The following is a 15,248-nucleotide window of genomic DNA, read 5'->3' as shown; positions in this document are numbered from 1 at the left end:
GCGAGCAAGGGTAAGGGAAGGAAGGCTCGACCCCACGGCAAGGTCCCAGTGCAGCCTGATCCAGTGTGCTGAAGACAGCGGGGAGCGCCGGCAAGCAGGGGTAAGGGAAGAGAGGCCCGACTGTGGCTGCCCGTGACCGGGTTTCACAACATCCACCTAGCACATCTTTTTATTATAGATGGAATAGAACACTTTAAAATAAATAAATACATACTTTAAATAGTTTTATTTTTCATCACTTTTATTCTGCTGCTACATCTGTATGTTCTCAACAGATTGTAGTTTAAACAATTAAACAAAAATACATCTATATCCAAATAAGTATAACAAAACACACATAACAATAAACAATTACCAGAACATTAAGAACCAATGCTTGTAACACCATGCAGAAGTCAGATAGAGGAAGACGAGTTCCTGTTCACCAATTGAGTCCAGCAGCTCCTGAGTCTGTGAGGTCCCAGTTCCAGAGAATAGGTCGTAGCCAAGCTATGCAATGCCTGCACAAGTACATATTCGCTGCAATCCCATAGTCTTGATAAGAAGCAACTCCTCTACCTCAACCAGAAACTAAGAATTCCACTTGGACTGAGAAAGTTAAAGCCCGAGATGCCCATAATTATACTGAGGTATAATTACACTAGAGGTAATATTCAAACGAATCTTCTCTAATACTTTGCTAAGACACACACCAAGAGAAGAACTATATTTATATAATTTCAACAGTTTTATTGTATAATTGTATCTGTTCCAACTATCTAGACATTTCAAAACTATCTAACACACTCATAACCATACATTCACCACTCATATCATATAAAATCCAATGAACATGTTTTAAATCTATATACCTCATACAATGCTGTTATATTGCTCTATTAAGCTGTGTTGCTCTGTTAAATTCTTTAACCAGATGGTCTTTTACTATTAATAAATTCAAATGCTTTTATATAGATTCACGTCCACGTCCAGCAAAGAACTTTGTTTCACCCTATTGAAAAAGGGCTTCTTCAGGGACAAATTACAGAACTTCAATAAATTCTTCAAAGAGTAGATCTCAACAACCCGCTCAAAAAACGTCATTCAGTACGTTGTGATATCTTCAACCTTCTTCCAATATCAAATTACTCCGCATAACTTCCAAAGTGGTTCAGCATTCTTCAAACATCAAATTGCTGCTTCAAACATCAAATTGCTGCATGTAATTTTTGAGAATCCATTGCCATCAAGAAAAGTATTAAGCGTTTTAAGAGCACAATGCTCCAAAGTAGTTTTTAACACATTTCCAAACGATTAGCTGCCCCGAGGTTTCTCTTTAATACATTTCTTCAAACCATTGATCCGGCATGTTCACCCAGAACCAACGTACTCCTCAGATTCAAAGACTATTTATTCAACATGTTCATCCGGAACTGACGTTGCCTATTTGGGTCCCAGGGTTCTGTGAGCTCTGTCTACTTGAATAGCAGAATCAGGTAGTGCAGAATTAGTAGCATCTTTAGCAAGGAAGAAGGAGGAAATTTTTTCTACTACCTCGATGCAATCTGTATAGCCCTCAGTCTCTGGAACCCCTCTGATCCGAATGTTACACCTCCTGCTTCTATTTTCAATATCCTCAATTTTCTCCGAGAGTGTGCGACAGGTCTCTTGGAACTGTACATGTTCCCTCTGCATGGCGTCCCAGCCTTCTTCCTGCGTGTCTAGTCATAGCTCCGCCTCCTCATCTCACCAGCCCAGCTCAGCCATTTCTTCCCTCATCTCTGCAAGCAATGCAGCAATCTCCGACTTATATGCTTTGAGATCTTGCCTGATCTCCCCAAACCACCCCCGCATCTCAGTTCGGGTGAGAAGAGGATCACCCGTGGCAATCAGATCGTCATTCTCCTCCTCTGTTTCGGCGATCAGGTCCACCGTCGCCATCATGGATTTCCCCAGGTCCGAATCATCTTCACCACGATTAAAGGAATAATTCCGTAAGTTGGGTGTTTTCTTCTTCACTGCCATCGCCAAGTTGTTGAGGCGGCTTTCCGAAAGCTTTAAGTCAGCTTTTGGGCGATTTTGCTGCAAATAGGCGCACTTTAAGCCCCAAGTGCTCGAGGAGCAATGGAGTTAGCCTGTGTGCATGAGGAGTGATGTCACTTCCTCCCTCAGAATCTTTTTTTTAACTTGTCATGTTCAGTGTCATTCAAGTGCATCTCCTGGAGAAAGACAATCTGTGCCTTAAAACGTTTAAACATACTCAAGAGCTTCTTGTTCTTAATCAGCAAGTAGATTCTGTCAACATTAAGAGTTAACAAGTTAACCTTGACCATGTTTCCAATTTATCAAAGACCAATGTTGGTTATGCATCAAATCTAATTTCTAGCCCAGGGGACCTACTAGCTGAGCCCCCCAGACAACCAGTTCCATTGTGCCCATTTTCATTTGAGTTCGTGCTATGAACCATACCCTCAGCATCCACAACCAAACCACAGACATCACATTTACACTTTCACATCTTCTCTCATTCATTCCCCCCACCGCACTCTCACTCATACAATTATCTCCCTAACCCCCTGATGCTCTCCCCTTGTCTGCCTACTCTAAGGAACCACAACCGCTGTCCCTTCCTCACATCTTTAGGGGCTATGTCCTATGGCATTTCCCCTTTTTGTCCAAAAATAGTACCTGCTTGCCAAGCAATTAACTCCCTTGCATAGACATTGAAATGGCAAATAACACCTCTGAAGACATTTCAACAATGCAGAAGAAACGCATCAATTTAAAGAGATCATATAAAAATGTCGTTTTTTTCTTTCTCTTTGCCTTATTTTGTTCGGCCCATCATAATGTCAGAGGCCTTTTTCTAATCACCTCCAACTAAATTTAGCATCCCAAGCTGATGGTATTCTTATGTACCATAAATCTCGTGGTAGGTACTTATATTATTCAGTGTGCAGCCTTCCCTTGTGGTTGGAAATGCACTCTGTGTACCTTTGAAATGTATTTGGTATACACTGTTAGTCCTCACAGCAAAACGTCATTAGGCCCAAACAGATTATATCTTCTCAGAACACATTCTTTTTTTTTTCTTCAGCATAGTGAAAATATATGCCAACAGAGTAGTAAACATAATCCTCCCATGAACTGTGTACAAACTATTTGTGGTAACTGAAAAAATATGGCCATCGCTTCCCTCTTATGCACGCACTTCATCTGTGAGTCAGAAAGCGCTAGCGATTACCATTTGAAGCTGTCAAGGATGCAAGGAATTCAACAGCCTCCTTTTTCTTTGAAAAGTAAAACACTTTATTCCCGCGATGGACACGAAGCTTAGACGGGAATAGTAGTGAGAATCAAGGCCCTGACATCTCTTTACATTGGGTAACCACGTGCACCAAGAAATTGTCAAAAAGAAGAATTTTATGGCCTTTATACTCAACGAGTTTCTGTTGTCGGTATGCCTGAAAGACCTTAGTTTTGTGAGTCCAGTTAAGTATCTGCACCATCACTGGCTGCGGCTTACCTTCTTCATCTCGAGGTGGACCCAAATGATGCACACGCTTACACTGCAGGCAGTCTCCATGAAAGGTAAGGCCCAAGTGTTCAGGGAGACATTACTCTACAAAATTATATAAATCTTCCTCATGGAGCATTTCTGGCAACCCAATAATTTTAATATTGTTTTGCCTGCTCCGATTCTCCTGGTCTTCAATCCTGTCCAGCAGCACCACATTTTTTTCCCTTAAATCTACAATTTGATGCTTGGCGTCTATCAGGCATTCATCATTCAAGGAAATTTGCTGTTCCGCAAGATCCAACCATTTTGATTGCCCTTCCAGTCCTCCTTTTTTGTCTTCCACTGATGCTTGGATTTTAATCAGACGCTCATCCAGTGCCGTTTGCACACTCTTAGAAATTTGCTGCAGAGCCTCCTCTGAGGTGCTGGCCAGAGTTTTGTCAGCACCATTATTCCCTGCCATGTTCAACTCTGCCTGCTTTTTGTGTCGGCCCAAACGCAGCACTTATGTGGATATACCCATGGGAAATGGCTGCTTCCAACAGTAATTCTGGCATCACACCAAGTTGATAAGCAGTTAAAATCATGCCAGCCTTGAATAGCAACCCCTAAAGTTGCATTTAAGTTGTTTTTTAGGAGATACACCATGGAGCACTTACACCCGATGTCCAATCAAGCACACGCCATAGCCGGAAGTCTAGGCAATTTTTAATCAATAAAACGAATAATAAATGCTGATAAAAATAAAAATAAAATAAATATTTATTAATCTTGATATACCACAGTTATAAACAATCACAGTAGTTAACAATAAATAAATAATACCATCAATAAAATACTAGTACAATGTAAAATGCTATTAAAAATAAAAATAAACAATACATATATAAATAAGTTAAAACAATAATAAAATTCAGCATCGATACAGCAGTGCAACACACCCATCATAAAAAATACATTCTGTGGCTGCTACTTCATCCTAATTAGCTCTCTGCCAAGGATCTCCAGCTTACATTTCCCAGCAGCACTGTACTTCCTTTTCCTTCTGGCTTTACAATGCCCTAGACAACTCTTGTTCACTTTTTCTTTCCTCCTTAAGGCAGTGTTTCCCCTGGAACTTCCTTTAGAGCTCTCTCTGTTTTCACAGTAATCTCATCTCTTCAGTCTTCTTCTGTCTGTATGAAACCCCTGTTTCAACACAGTAGATATGAATTCAGTGTACTGTTGGAAATTAAGTGTAGACAGGATTTACTGTAAGACTGAACAGTGGTTTGATGATAAGAACAAGGAATACACTTTTAGCAAGGAGAACTGTAGTGACTTTCACAGATAGGATGTGGCTAAAAATATAAAGGTATACAGTATGAGATTAAGTTTGTGTTTTCACCTATATTGTTCTTATGCATTTATGATTTGTACTCTAATGCTTTTGCTGCAATTTGTATTTATTGTTTTATGTTAAAACTGTACTTCCCTGGACCCATTAATAAATTGGGTTAGAGATTCACTGTATACTATGACAGGCATCATTGATTATGATTTGAATCTTCATGCACTGAAGTGTTACATTTTATTTAATTATTTATTTATTAACTTTTATTTACCGACATTCGTGAAGCACATCATGCCGGTTTACAATGAACTCAGGTGGGAGATACAGTAAAACAATATAACATTAAAACAATATAATATTACTAACGAAAAAAAAACGAAAGAACAAAAACAAAACAAAACAAAATAAAACAAAATAAACAATAATAATGAAACCAAGGAGTAGAGATTTGAGGGAGGGTAGGGGAGGGAGAGGGGAGGGGAGGGTAGGCTAGGGGCAGGGCAGGGGGAGAGAGGGAGGGGAAGGGGTAGGAGGGGGGTGGGGAAAGGGGGATAAGGAGGGGAAGGGGAGAAAGGCATAGTTAAAAAGAAGTAAAGGGAGAGAATAAAGTAGAATAGAGTGATACTATGTACAGATGACTAATGTACAGGTATCACTTAACTAAGTAGAATAATGGAAGAGTTGAAACAGGCGGTATTCACTGGGATATAGTTTCTTCAAAGGGTATAATGGGGGTGTAGAGGGAAAGGGGAGTACAGGGGGAATAGGGTGGTAGTTTGAACATTGGAACATATGAAGGCCTAGCCAACTTGCATGCTCTTAAGGATATGTACAACATAATTTAAGGGCCTGATTTACTAAGGCTTTTCTCCCAGTCTTCATCTATGGGAAAAATGCTTAGTAACTGAGGCCCTAAGCTTGCAAGAATATAACAGAATTGGAAAATTCATGCACTTATTCTCACTAGATGCTAACGGCAGACTTCTGTACGAACTGGCATGAAAAGGTGAAATGTGCTAACCTATACTGGTTTGCCAAGGGTAAACACTGCAATGACTCATGTAGATCCTTGCTTAAAAAAGCTGATTGCAATACAGCAAATGTTTTATACTGAAAATCAACAAAACAGGCAAGATTCACTTATTTTGCTTTTGCCAAGAACAATTTGCACATCTTTCCTCCTTGTATCACCTCATAATGGCTCAAAATGACTGCAGACTTTTTCCCATAACAAATACAAATAAAGATGTTCATTTTAATGTATCTGCGTGGACTAACATGGCAGTCATGCTGTTGTCTCCCATAGCTAAGCAACAGGCAAAGCTCTTCAGTACATCTTATCTGATGTGTTCTTCACCTCCCCCTCATCAATTACTTCTTCAAGTCATCAATAAGGAACATCCATAGGAAAGTGAAAACTAATGGTGCTTTATCACTCTGCTCTTTCTACAGAGACCCTGGAATCTGCCAAAACCAGCAAACTGGTGAGTGAATCCAAACTTTTCTACCAGCTACTAAGAAAGAATAGCAATTATTATTTTGCAGCATAGACCATCTTCAGTTAGCAGACTGCTGTACACAATAATTCATGTTTGCAAAGTTCCTCCTGCAAGAAGCAGGAGCAGTGAGAGATTATGAAGACAATTTCCTAAAGGATCGAGGAGCCCAGATCCCTGGGTTTTTTAAAACTACCCAGAGCAGATCAGCTAAGTATAGCTGCGTCATTTCACAAATGAGCTGTATTTAGCCACTTTTCAAGTAGGTGTTCTTAAGTGTGTTTGTGTCAGGGGGGAGGGGAGTAGAAATCTAAACACATATATTTGGATTTTCAGTTCTATATGCGTATTTTTTCTTCTCCTAACCCCAGATGCACATGCACCCAGGGCTGGTGCAAGCATATTTGGTACCTTAGGCGAATCTTTGTTCATTCACCCACCTCCCCCAACTAAACTACCAGCGGCAGTGGCTCCAGCACAGTGCTCCGCTCTTTGACAGTATTGGCTATGGTACAGCTCCTCTCTAGACCTCACATTGGCTGGATTTTGCTGCCCCCAAAATCTTGGCACACTAGGCAACCGCCTAGTGTGCCTAATGGAAGCACCGGCCCTGCATGTAGCTTCTCTCTGAAAAGTGAACAAAGATGCCCCTGTGCTTTGCTGCTGCTAGGTGGCCTAGGGAAATTTGTCACCCATGTGTCTTGCGGAAGGATGCTTAGTGTGTGTGTGTGTGTGTATGTGTGTATGTGTGTGTGTGTGTGTGTGTGTGTGTGTGTATGTGTGTGTGTGTGTGTGTGTGTATGTGTGTATGTGTGTATGTGTGTGTGTGTGTGTGTGTGTGTGTGTGTGTGTATGTGGGTATGTGTGTGTGTTGGCAGCGGGGGAGGGGGGGGGAAGAAAATACCTTTCAGTTCAGGTGCGCAGACTTCACATTCAGGCTTTTAAGGATAACCCAAGCTCTTCTCTGAATGACCATGCAGGTGATCACAAGAATTCATAGATGGAATTTCTGGCTTAGGTCTGTAACTTGAAAAGCTGGCAAATGAGGCTCATCCAGCAGCTCACATTTCCCATAGGCCTCATTGAGGGTACTGGGTTGAAAAACATGATTTGTGGCACATGGAATATTTCCCAAGGTTTCTAGGGACAATGGCACCATATGGGTGGTAATTTTGTATCATCGAGTATTAAAAAAAAAAAAAAAAAAAAAAAAAAAAGTTGGCACACAAATCACATCAATTTTCAAAGGTGACTTGTGCACATTAAGTCCATTTTGAAAATTATCCCGGCAAACTACCTGTACAAGTCACACCTGTTAAATCAGAAATTTTACGTCCATGCTTACTACAATGCAAAAATCTACGTGTAAGTTCCAACCTCTCCCCAACTCTGCCCCTAGGAACGCCTCTGCTCAGTTTGGATAAACTTATAAGAGAACAGCACATAAAAGTGTAACTTTATCCGCATATCAGGCGGGCAATTTTGTAACAGGTCATTTCTGTTTTACCCCCAGAAATCCCTTTAAAAATAACCCTGTCTAAGTCTGTGGAATGCCGTCCTCTAGTCTGCTTTTTCTGCACCCCTTTGGGCTACTGGCAGGCAACAGTGGAACCTGGAGCAAGTTTTAACCTTCAGTTTTACCTTTGCTGCATCCTACAACCGCAAGGGTAAATGAGGGGTCTCACTCCATTATTATGCTGTTGTTTTTGTGCAAGGATTCTTTGCAGATTTTGATATGGTTTTTTTTTTTAATTATTATTATTGGACAGCAAACTGATGTCCCTGAAAGACCACACGGCTTCTTCTTCAGACATGTAACTGACGAAGGGACCTACGTGATCTCAGAAGTTCACGTGCAACTTTCTCTTAGGATCTTAATATTTGTTCAATAAAATCTATAATTCAGTTTTCTCTAAGATCATTATAGCGACTAAAACTCTATTCTTTATACAAAATAGATACAGTGAAATAATTAGGGGTGATTTAAACCGTGAGCTTTGAAATTAGAAGAGGTGATTATTATTTATTTATTTAAGGTTTTTCTATACCGGCATTCATGATAAGATCATATCATGCCGGTATGCTGCCTCCAGTAGAGACTCTCTTGTTCACTGGGAGCTTTCTAAATAGGAAGCACCAGAGGGGGTCCCTAACTTTGTATCGTTTCTCAGCATGAAGGTTAAAATTCTGCCCGCATTCTAATGTTAGCCGACAGTCAGAGGATATCACAGCTGTGGTACTGGAGGGAGGATGGGATACAGTAGGACAGGATGGGAAGAAAGGAAAGTTGGGTAAGAGGAAGGAATGATTAATGAAGAACCAGCTGACACCCGTTGAAAATGCAACAGAAGTTAATGCAGATCAGAGCTGCTCAGCACTCTCTCTCTCTCTCTGGAGGCTGACCACAGCACTCTCGGTCACACCTCCCCAGCTCAACCCTAGCATACTTTGACCTACCAGTCGACTCCAGCAAACTCTGATTGCCCTTCTACATCTGGACTTCAGCACCCTCCCCACCCCCATCCAGCCCAACCCCAGCACATTCTGACCCCCCTCCACAGCCTGACTAGCACTCGTTTCTCCCCTTTGCCAGCACACTCTAGCCCCATCTCATCACCTGTGCCCCAGATATTTGTCACAATACAATCCCCTTCCCCCCCTCCCCCCCCCCCCCCCGCTTGACCCTTGCTGAACAATCTTGCAATTTTCTCCCTTCTACCAGTCTGTCTGCCTCCCTTTGCTTTGATGCCCTCCTTTCCAGGCCACCCATCACTCTGGCGCTCTCTGGTTCCTCAGCACTCTCGTTCACAGTGCCTGGCTGACAGCTCCCATGTCCACCAGAGAATACATGTGCAGCTCGATAAATATGCATGCATGCTCTGAGCACGATTCAGAGAGCACATGCATAAGTGCCGAGGAATGAGCGTACGCTGCTTATTACCTGGCAGGGTGCATGTATGCACTATCCCATGCATGCACATCCTGCCAGTCTTTGACAGATAGTCATCACTGCCTGCGGCTAAGCATATTATATATCATGATAAGAGCAATCTACTATAGCCCCTGGCCTGAGGTCCTCACTGAGGAGTCCACAGGTCACCTACACCTACAATTCCAGAGGGATTAGCAGTCACATAACATGCCCTTGGCTTTCTGAGGGCGACAAACAACAGTGAAGCACACTACGAGATCAACTTACATCATTGGAGTATGGAGATGGAACTGGAATTCAAGAGTTAATATTGAAACAGCACAGAACTAAGTTTATTTATTTATTTATTTATTTATTTATTTTAACATTTTTATATACAGGCATTCGTTGTGGACATCATGTCGGTTTACAGTAAACAGGTTAAGTTTGGAAAATTACATTTTAACAGGGAAGTCAGGCTTACATGTGATGCAAATGAATATTTTTAAGGTGGTGGCGAATGTCACTATAGTGAATCTGCAACTCACAAATTGGTACAAAGCCCAGTACCCAAAATCTCTTCCTAGTGTATGTGTCTGAGAAGGGTACTCACGCTCCTAAAGGCAACCAGATAGCATTCTGATCTCTCTGCTCCTAGGGACCTTTATCCTCTGCAAACACTGGCAAACAAATAGCACTCCTGTGACAGTCTGCAGCGCCTTGACAGCCGCTCTCAGCAAGCAAGACACAGCAGTCACCAGAATGCAACATCACAAGAGTTGCAGCTGGTCTCTCATCCCAAGTCATCTGCTTATCTCCTGCTACCCAGTCTAACCGGGGCATTCCCTGTGAAATTCCCTGTGAACAGGACAACAGGCCTGTTTGGGCTGAATCACAGTTAGCGCATCTGCAGTTCTCTCTTTCTCCCTAGCTGCCTTTCCAAAAACCTGGGAAAGACTTCAAAAACCCTCTGTCCTCTCAGCCTTCTCATTGCCTCAGTCCTTCCCTGAATTCCACTGGGGATAGATCTCTCCCCAACTCCCAAAATTAAAAAAAAGACCTTGTTCGTCCATAGTGGTCTCCCCCTCCCCCTGAACTGTCAAAGTCCTAAAGTCTGTACTGGGGGCCCTTCCCCCACCCCCCTGAACCTACCTCCCGCACCCTGTTACCTAAAATAAGTGAAATCCATCCATCAAAAGGGCCCAGGACACCCCCTAGCCCAGGACATGTTTGTTTAGTGCTTTTTTCCAGAATGGCCCTGACCTGACCTTCAAGGTAAATATTTATGCGAAGGTGAAACAATTGACTTCTCGCATTCATATATGTAAATTCACAAAATAAAGAGAGAATTAAATAGATATTCTAATAATTTATGAAACACATTTTTAATATAAAATTCATATATAAATACCTATACATAAATGTGGTTAAATTACTCTATGTATTGCCATTTATTTATAAAGAGCAAGCAATCGCTGGAAGTGTCCCACCCGTCACAAAACTACTAATAATGGAACCATTCCTAGAAAATCCACACCACACACTCACATCAATAGCTCGTGCACCACTAAAAACCCTAAAATCTCACATTCATTCAGAACCCCAGTCTTCAATAATCCATACAAGTGTACATGCCCTGCCCCCCACACATGAAATAATAATTCATGCAATGAAGGGACCAACTAGTCCTTTATCTGTAAATCTTCACGATTATATCTTTTCTTAATAACTGTACTGCATTATATCCTTCATGATCTCACAGTTCCTCTCAAATTTCACTCTTTGCTGTAATCTAAATGATCCTGACAAGGAATTCTTCATTTCATCCTAAAAAGGGCTTCATCAGGGGACCTCAACAGGGCTAATATAAGCCTGTAAAAAAAACACAATGAGACAATATAACACTAAAATGCTGTCAAAGTACATCTAAAACCAAATTAATAATACTTTCACCATATATATCTGCTCCGTGTTCCATGTATACAATTATAAAATAATGCAATCTTTAAACTATAGGTCTTCTCCCATATGGTCTGCAAAGTGTTTTTGTACTGATCTCTCACAAATGCTTGTGCTTCAGTCCAGTGACTGGGCTTGTGAGTAACTAACTATAACAAAGACTACATCAAGAACTTACAAAGCATATCCAAAAATGAACACTATACCTACTAAAAATATTTATTTTTACCCTTAAATCTGCCTAACGAAAAAATACATTGTGTTGGGCATAGGATCCATTTTAGAACCGTTAGCTAACTTCCTTGATCAGATTTTACAGCCCTTGATCCTTTCGATTGGTTCTTTTGTAAGAGACTCTACTGATTTCATTAATAAGTTAGCACAAATTCCCGAGATTAATTTGTCGTGGCTGCAAACACAGTGATAACTTGCTGCCCTGAAGAGGAGGCAGGGTCTGGAGGGTAGACCCTCACTTTTCCTTTCCGTTTTGGAGGCATTGTGCAGAGGAAACATGTAAGTAAAGGTAAAAGGAATCAAAGCTACAGAGAATTGTAACTACGCCTATGCTGCCATTTTGCTTCGCCTCAGGGAAATGATATTTACAACATTTGATTTTAGGGTTTTTAGTGGTGCAAGATTTTTTTATGTGAGTGTGTGGTGTGGATTTTTATAAGAATGGTTCCATTATTAGTAGTTTTGTGAGGGGTGGCATATTTCCAGCAATTGTTTCCTCTTTATAAGTAAATTGTAGTACATGGGGTAATTTAACCGTGTTTATATATGAATTTTGTATTAAACAATGTGTTTCATAAATTGTTATTAGAATGTCTATTTAATTCCATTTTAATTTTGTGAACTGACCTGACCTTACCCCAGTGAAATGGCTGAGGCAAGGTCCTGGCACTGGACCACAGCCACATAGTACCCGGACCTTGCCCCAGCCATGTGACTGGGGCAAGGTCAGATGGGCGCCATTTTGGAAAATGGCGCTGACCAGGCTCGGGGCTGAGGGGTGCCCCAGGCCTTTCAATGGATGTGTTTCACTTTTTTATAGGTAAGAGGATACAGGAAGGGAGTGGGGAGGCCCCCACTATAGACCAATGATTCTTTAGGGCTTTGAGAGTCCAGGGGGAGGGGGAGAGGGGACCACGATAGACAAACAAGGTCTTTTTTTTCATTTTGGGAGTTAGGGGGTAGAGTCTTGGGAGAGAATCTACTGCCAAGTTTGTGCTTTGCAAGGGGGATGGGGATTCCTTTGGTCATAATGGCCTACTTGGTGTTGGGTTGGGGGGGGGGGGGCTATCATCACATGACCACTTGCTGATAATTTTTTTCTTTGGTTGTCGGGGCCGCCGTGGTGTCAGGTTTGTCCCACACACACAGGTTTACAATTTTGGCCACCTTTGTTTTTGTGTTTGGTTGGCCTTTAAATCTAATGCGGGAGCAGCAAGGCCCGTGTTAGGATCTCGATGCTCCCGTGTTAGATTAACATTTTTCAGAGGGGTGTATCTAAAACAACGTGGCTGACAAATTTCTAAGTCAGGCATGTTATTTAATTTTCATCAGATTGCCTATGCATGAGCAGCTTTGCATGGATTTGGAAAGTTCATGCATTCAAATCCCATGCAAAGCAGTGCATTGTAATAAGGGAGGAAATCTGGGCAGGGCTATACTAAATAGAGATGTGAATCGTGTCCTCGATCGTCTTAACGATCGATTTCGGCTGGGAGGGTGAGGGAATCGTATTGTTGCCGTTTGGGTGTTTAAAATATCGTGAAAATCGTTAAAATCATGAGCCGGCACACTAAAACCCCCTAAAACCCACCCCCGACCCTTTAAATTAAATCCCCCACCCCAAATGCCTTAATACTTCATCAACTTTGGGAGGGAAGTACTTACTTGCCCTAAACCAATGGCAGGAAAACCGGCACACTAAAACCCCCTAAAACCCACCCCGACCCTTTAAATTAACCCCCCCCCAATGCCTTAAATTACCTGGGGGTCCAGCGGCGGTCCGGAACGGGCTCCTGCAATTGAATTGTGTTGTCTTCAGCCGGCGCCATTTTGCAAAATGGCGGCCGCAAAATGGCGGCGGCCATAGACCAACACGATTCGACTGCAGGAGGTCGTTCTGGACCCCCGCTGGACTTTTGGCAAGTCTTGTGGGGGTCAGGAGGCCCCCCCAAGCTGGCCAAAAGTCCCTGGGGGTCCAGCGGGGGTCCGGGAGCGATCTCCTGCCGCGAATCGTTTTCCGTACGGAAAATGGCGCCGGCAGGAGATCGACTGCAGGAGGTCGTTCAGCGGGGGTTCCGGACCGCCGCTGAACGACCTCCTGCAGTCGATCTCCTGCCGGCGCCATTTTCCGTACGGAAAACGATTCGCGGCAGGAGATCGCTCCCGGACCCCCGCTGGACCCCCAGGGACTTTTGGCCAGCTTGGGGGGGCCTCCTGACCCCCACAAGACTTGCCAAAAGTCCAGCGGGGGTCCGGAACGACCTCCTGCAGTCGAATCGTGTTGGTCTATGGCTGCCGCCATTTTGCGGCCGCCATTTTGCAAAATGGCGCCGGCTGAAGACAACACAATTCAATTGCAGGAGCCCGTTCCGGACCGCCGCTGGACCCCCAGGTAATTTAAGGCATTTGGGGGGGGGTTCGGGAGGGTGGGGGATTTAATTTAAAGGGTCGGGGGTGGGTTTTAGGGGGTTTTAGTGTGCCGGTTTTCCTGCCATTGGTTTAGGGCAAGTAAGTAAGTTCCTGCCCTCCCCCTTCCCCCGATTTACAATTTTTTAACGATAAATCGGGGGGAATTGGTATTGTATCGTGGCCCTAACGATTTTTGACGATTTAAAATATATCGGACAATATTTTAAATCGTCAAAAAACGATTCACATCCCTAATACTAAATATAATGGATGTCATACGATATCCCTGTGATAGGCCTATATTGTGTGATATAGATTTAATGTGCGTTACAGCCCTATCGCAGCTTGATGCATCACCCTGTTAGTTTGATAATTGTTTTTTTAAATGGGGGCATAACAGCAGTGATTGCTGAACTCTGATCCATAAACCATGCCACCCAGCTATTACATGGTCATGACTTCACTATCCACATATAGTAGATTTTAGTTTGATTTGCTGGCATGAACTTACCTATGCATATGCAGCCAATACGTTGAGACGCAAATGCCCACAAAAATATTTCTTGTGGGTTTCACAGACATTTTGTTGCTGTGTGTAATGAAGAAATGTGCTCTGTCTTGTGCTTTTGGGTATCAAACCTTTTAATTTACAAATTGTTAGTCTTTTCTTTCAGGAAAGTATTTTCTATCATACTGAAAGAAGCTTTACAGGGCCTTTGCTTTATTAGAACAGATAATTGTGTGTTGTGGGGGGAGGGGTCACTGATCGTCCTCCCTTCCCTGTTTAGTAGTACATGAAATTTTGGGTGGGGGGCCTCCAGGGTTGGTTTTATGGGGAAGAGTTTGGGAAACAAATGTTGTCGGTTGGTGTGATACCGAGCAATTGATGTTTTGTGTTTTATTCAGTTGTGTTAGCCTGTCTGTGTGTTGAGGGGTATGGCGGGGTGTCCCTTTACAAGAGATGAAAGGAGATAATTGGTTGGAGAGTGGCCTGGGAAGGTATAAATTCGGGGTCAATTTGGTAGGAATTGCACTTTTTGAATATGGAGTGGAGGAAGTGAAGGACCTCTGGGATATAGGGAGCCTGGAGTAGCCAGCCCGCGGGCTGGTGAGAGCCCAGGAACCCTCCCAGTACAGAACAGGCTCCTGCATGGGCTTTCCCCTCATTGGAGGAGGCCTGAGGCTGAAGAGCTGGAGAAGAGGTGATTCCTTCCCCTGAGGAAATGGCTGGGAGCTAGGAGAATTGGGGTGGGGGGTTTTTCCAAAACAAGGAGTATCCCCAAATGATGGCCAGAGCTTGGAGGAGACCAGGGAGATCTGCACGCTGCTGGGAGGGTAAAGTCTGGAGGTTCTGAGGAGAAGGGTGAATTCCACAGAGGAGTGAGGGGCACCAGAGGATCAAGGATG

General features: G+C 42.9%; 1 protein-coding gene across 6 annotated transcripts in view; it reads left to right on the top strand.

Annotated features, from left to right (window-relative positions):
- LOC115087513 (dynactin subunit 1-like) overlaps window positions 1–15,248 on the top strand; it is a 281,663-nt gene that overhangs the window by 100,288 nt on the left and 166,127 nt on the right. For all 6 annotated transcript variants that reach the window (XM_029594829.1, XM_029594819.1, XM_029594856.1 and 3 more), the window contains one exon: window positions 6,285–6,316. In XM_029594829.1, the coding sequence (XP_029450689.1) occupies window positions 6,285–6,316 (32 nt within the window). The remainder of the gene's footprint in view (window positions 1–6,284; window positions 6,317–15,248) is intronic.

Source organism: Rhinatrema bivittatum, chromosome 1, assembly GCF_901001135.1.
Source record: "Rhinatrema bivittatum chromosome 1, aRhiBiv1.1, whole genome shotgun sequence".
In the NCBI taxonomy this organism is placed as follows: domain Eukaryota; kingdom Metazoa; phylum Chordata; class Amphibia; order Gymnophiona; family Rhinatrematidae; genus Rhinatrema; species Rhinatrema bivittatum.
Note: the sequence above shows the minus strand (reverse complement) of the source record. Positions and strands in the feature narration are given on the sequence as shown.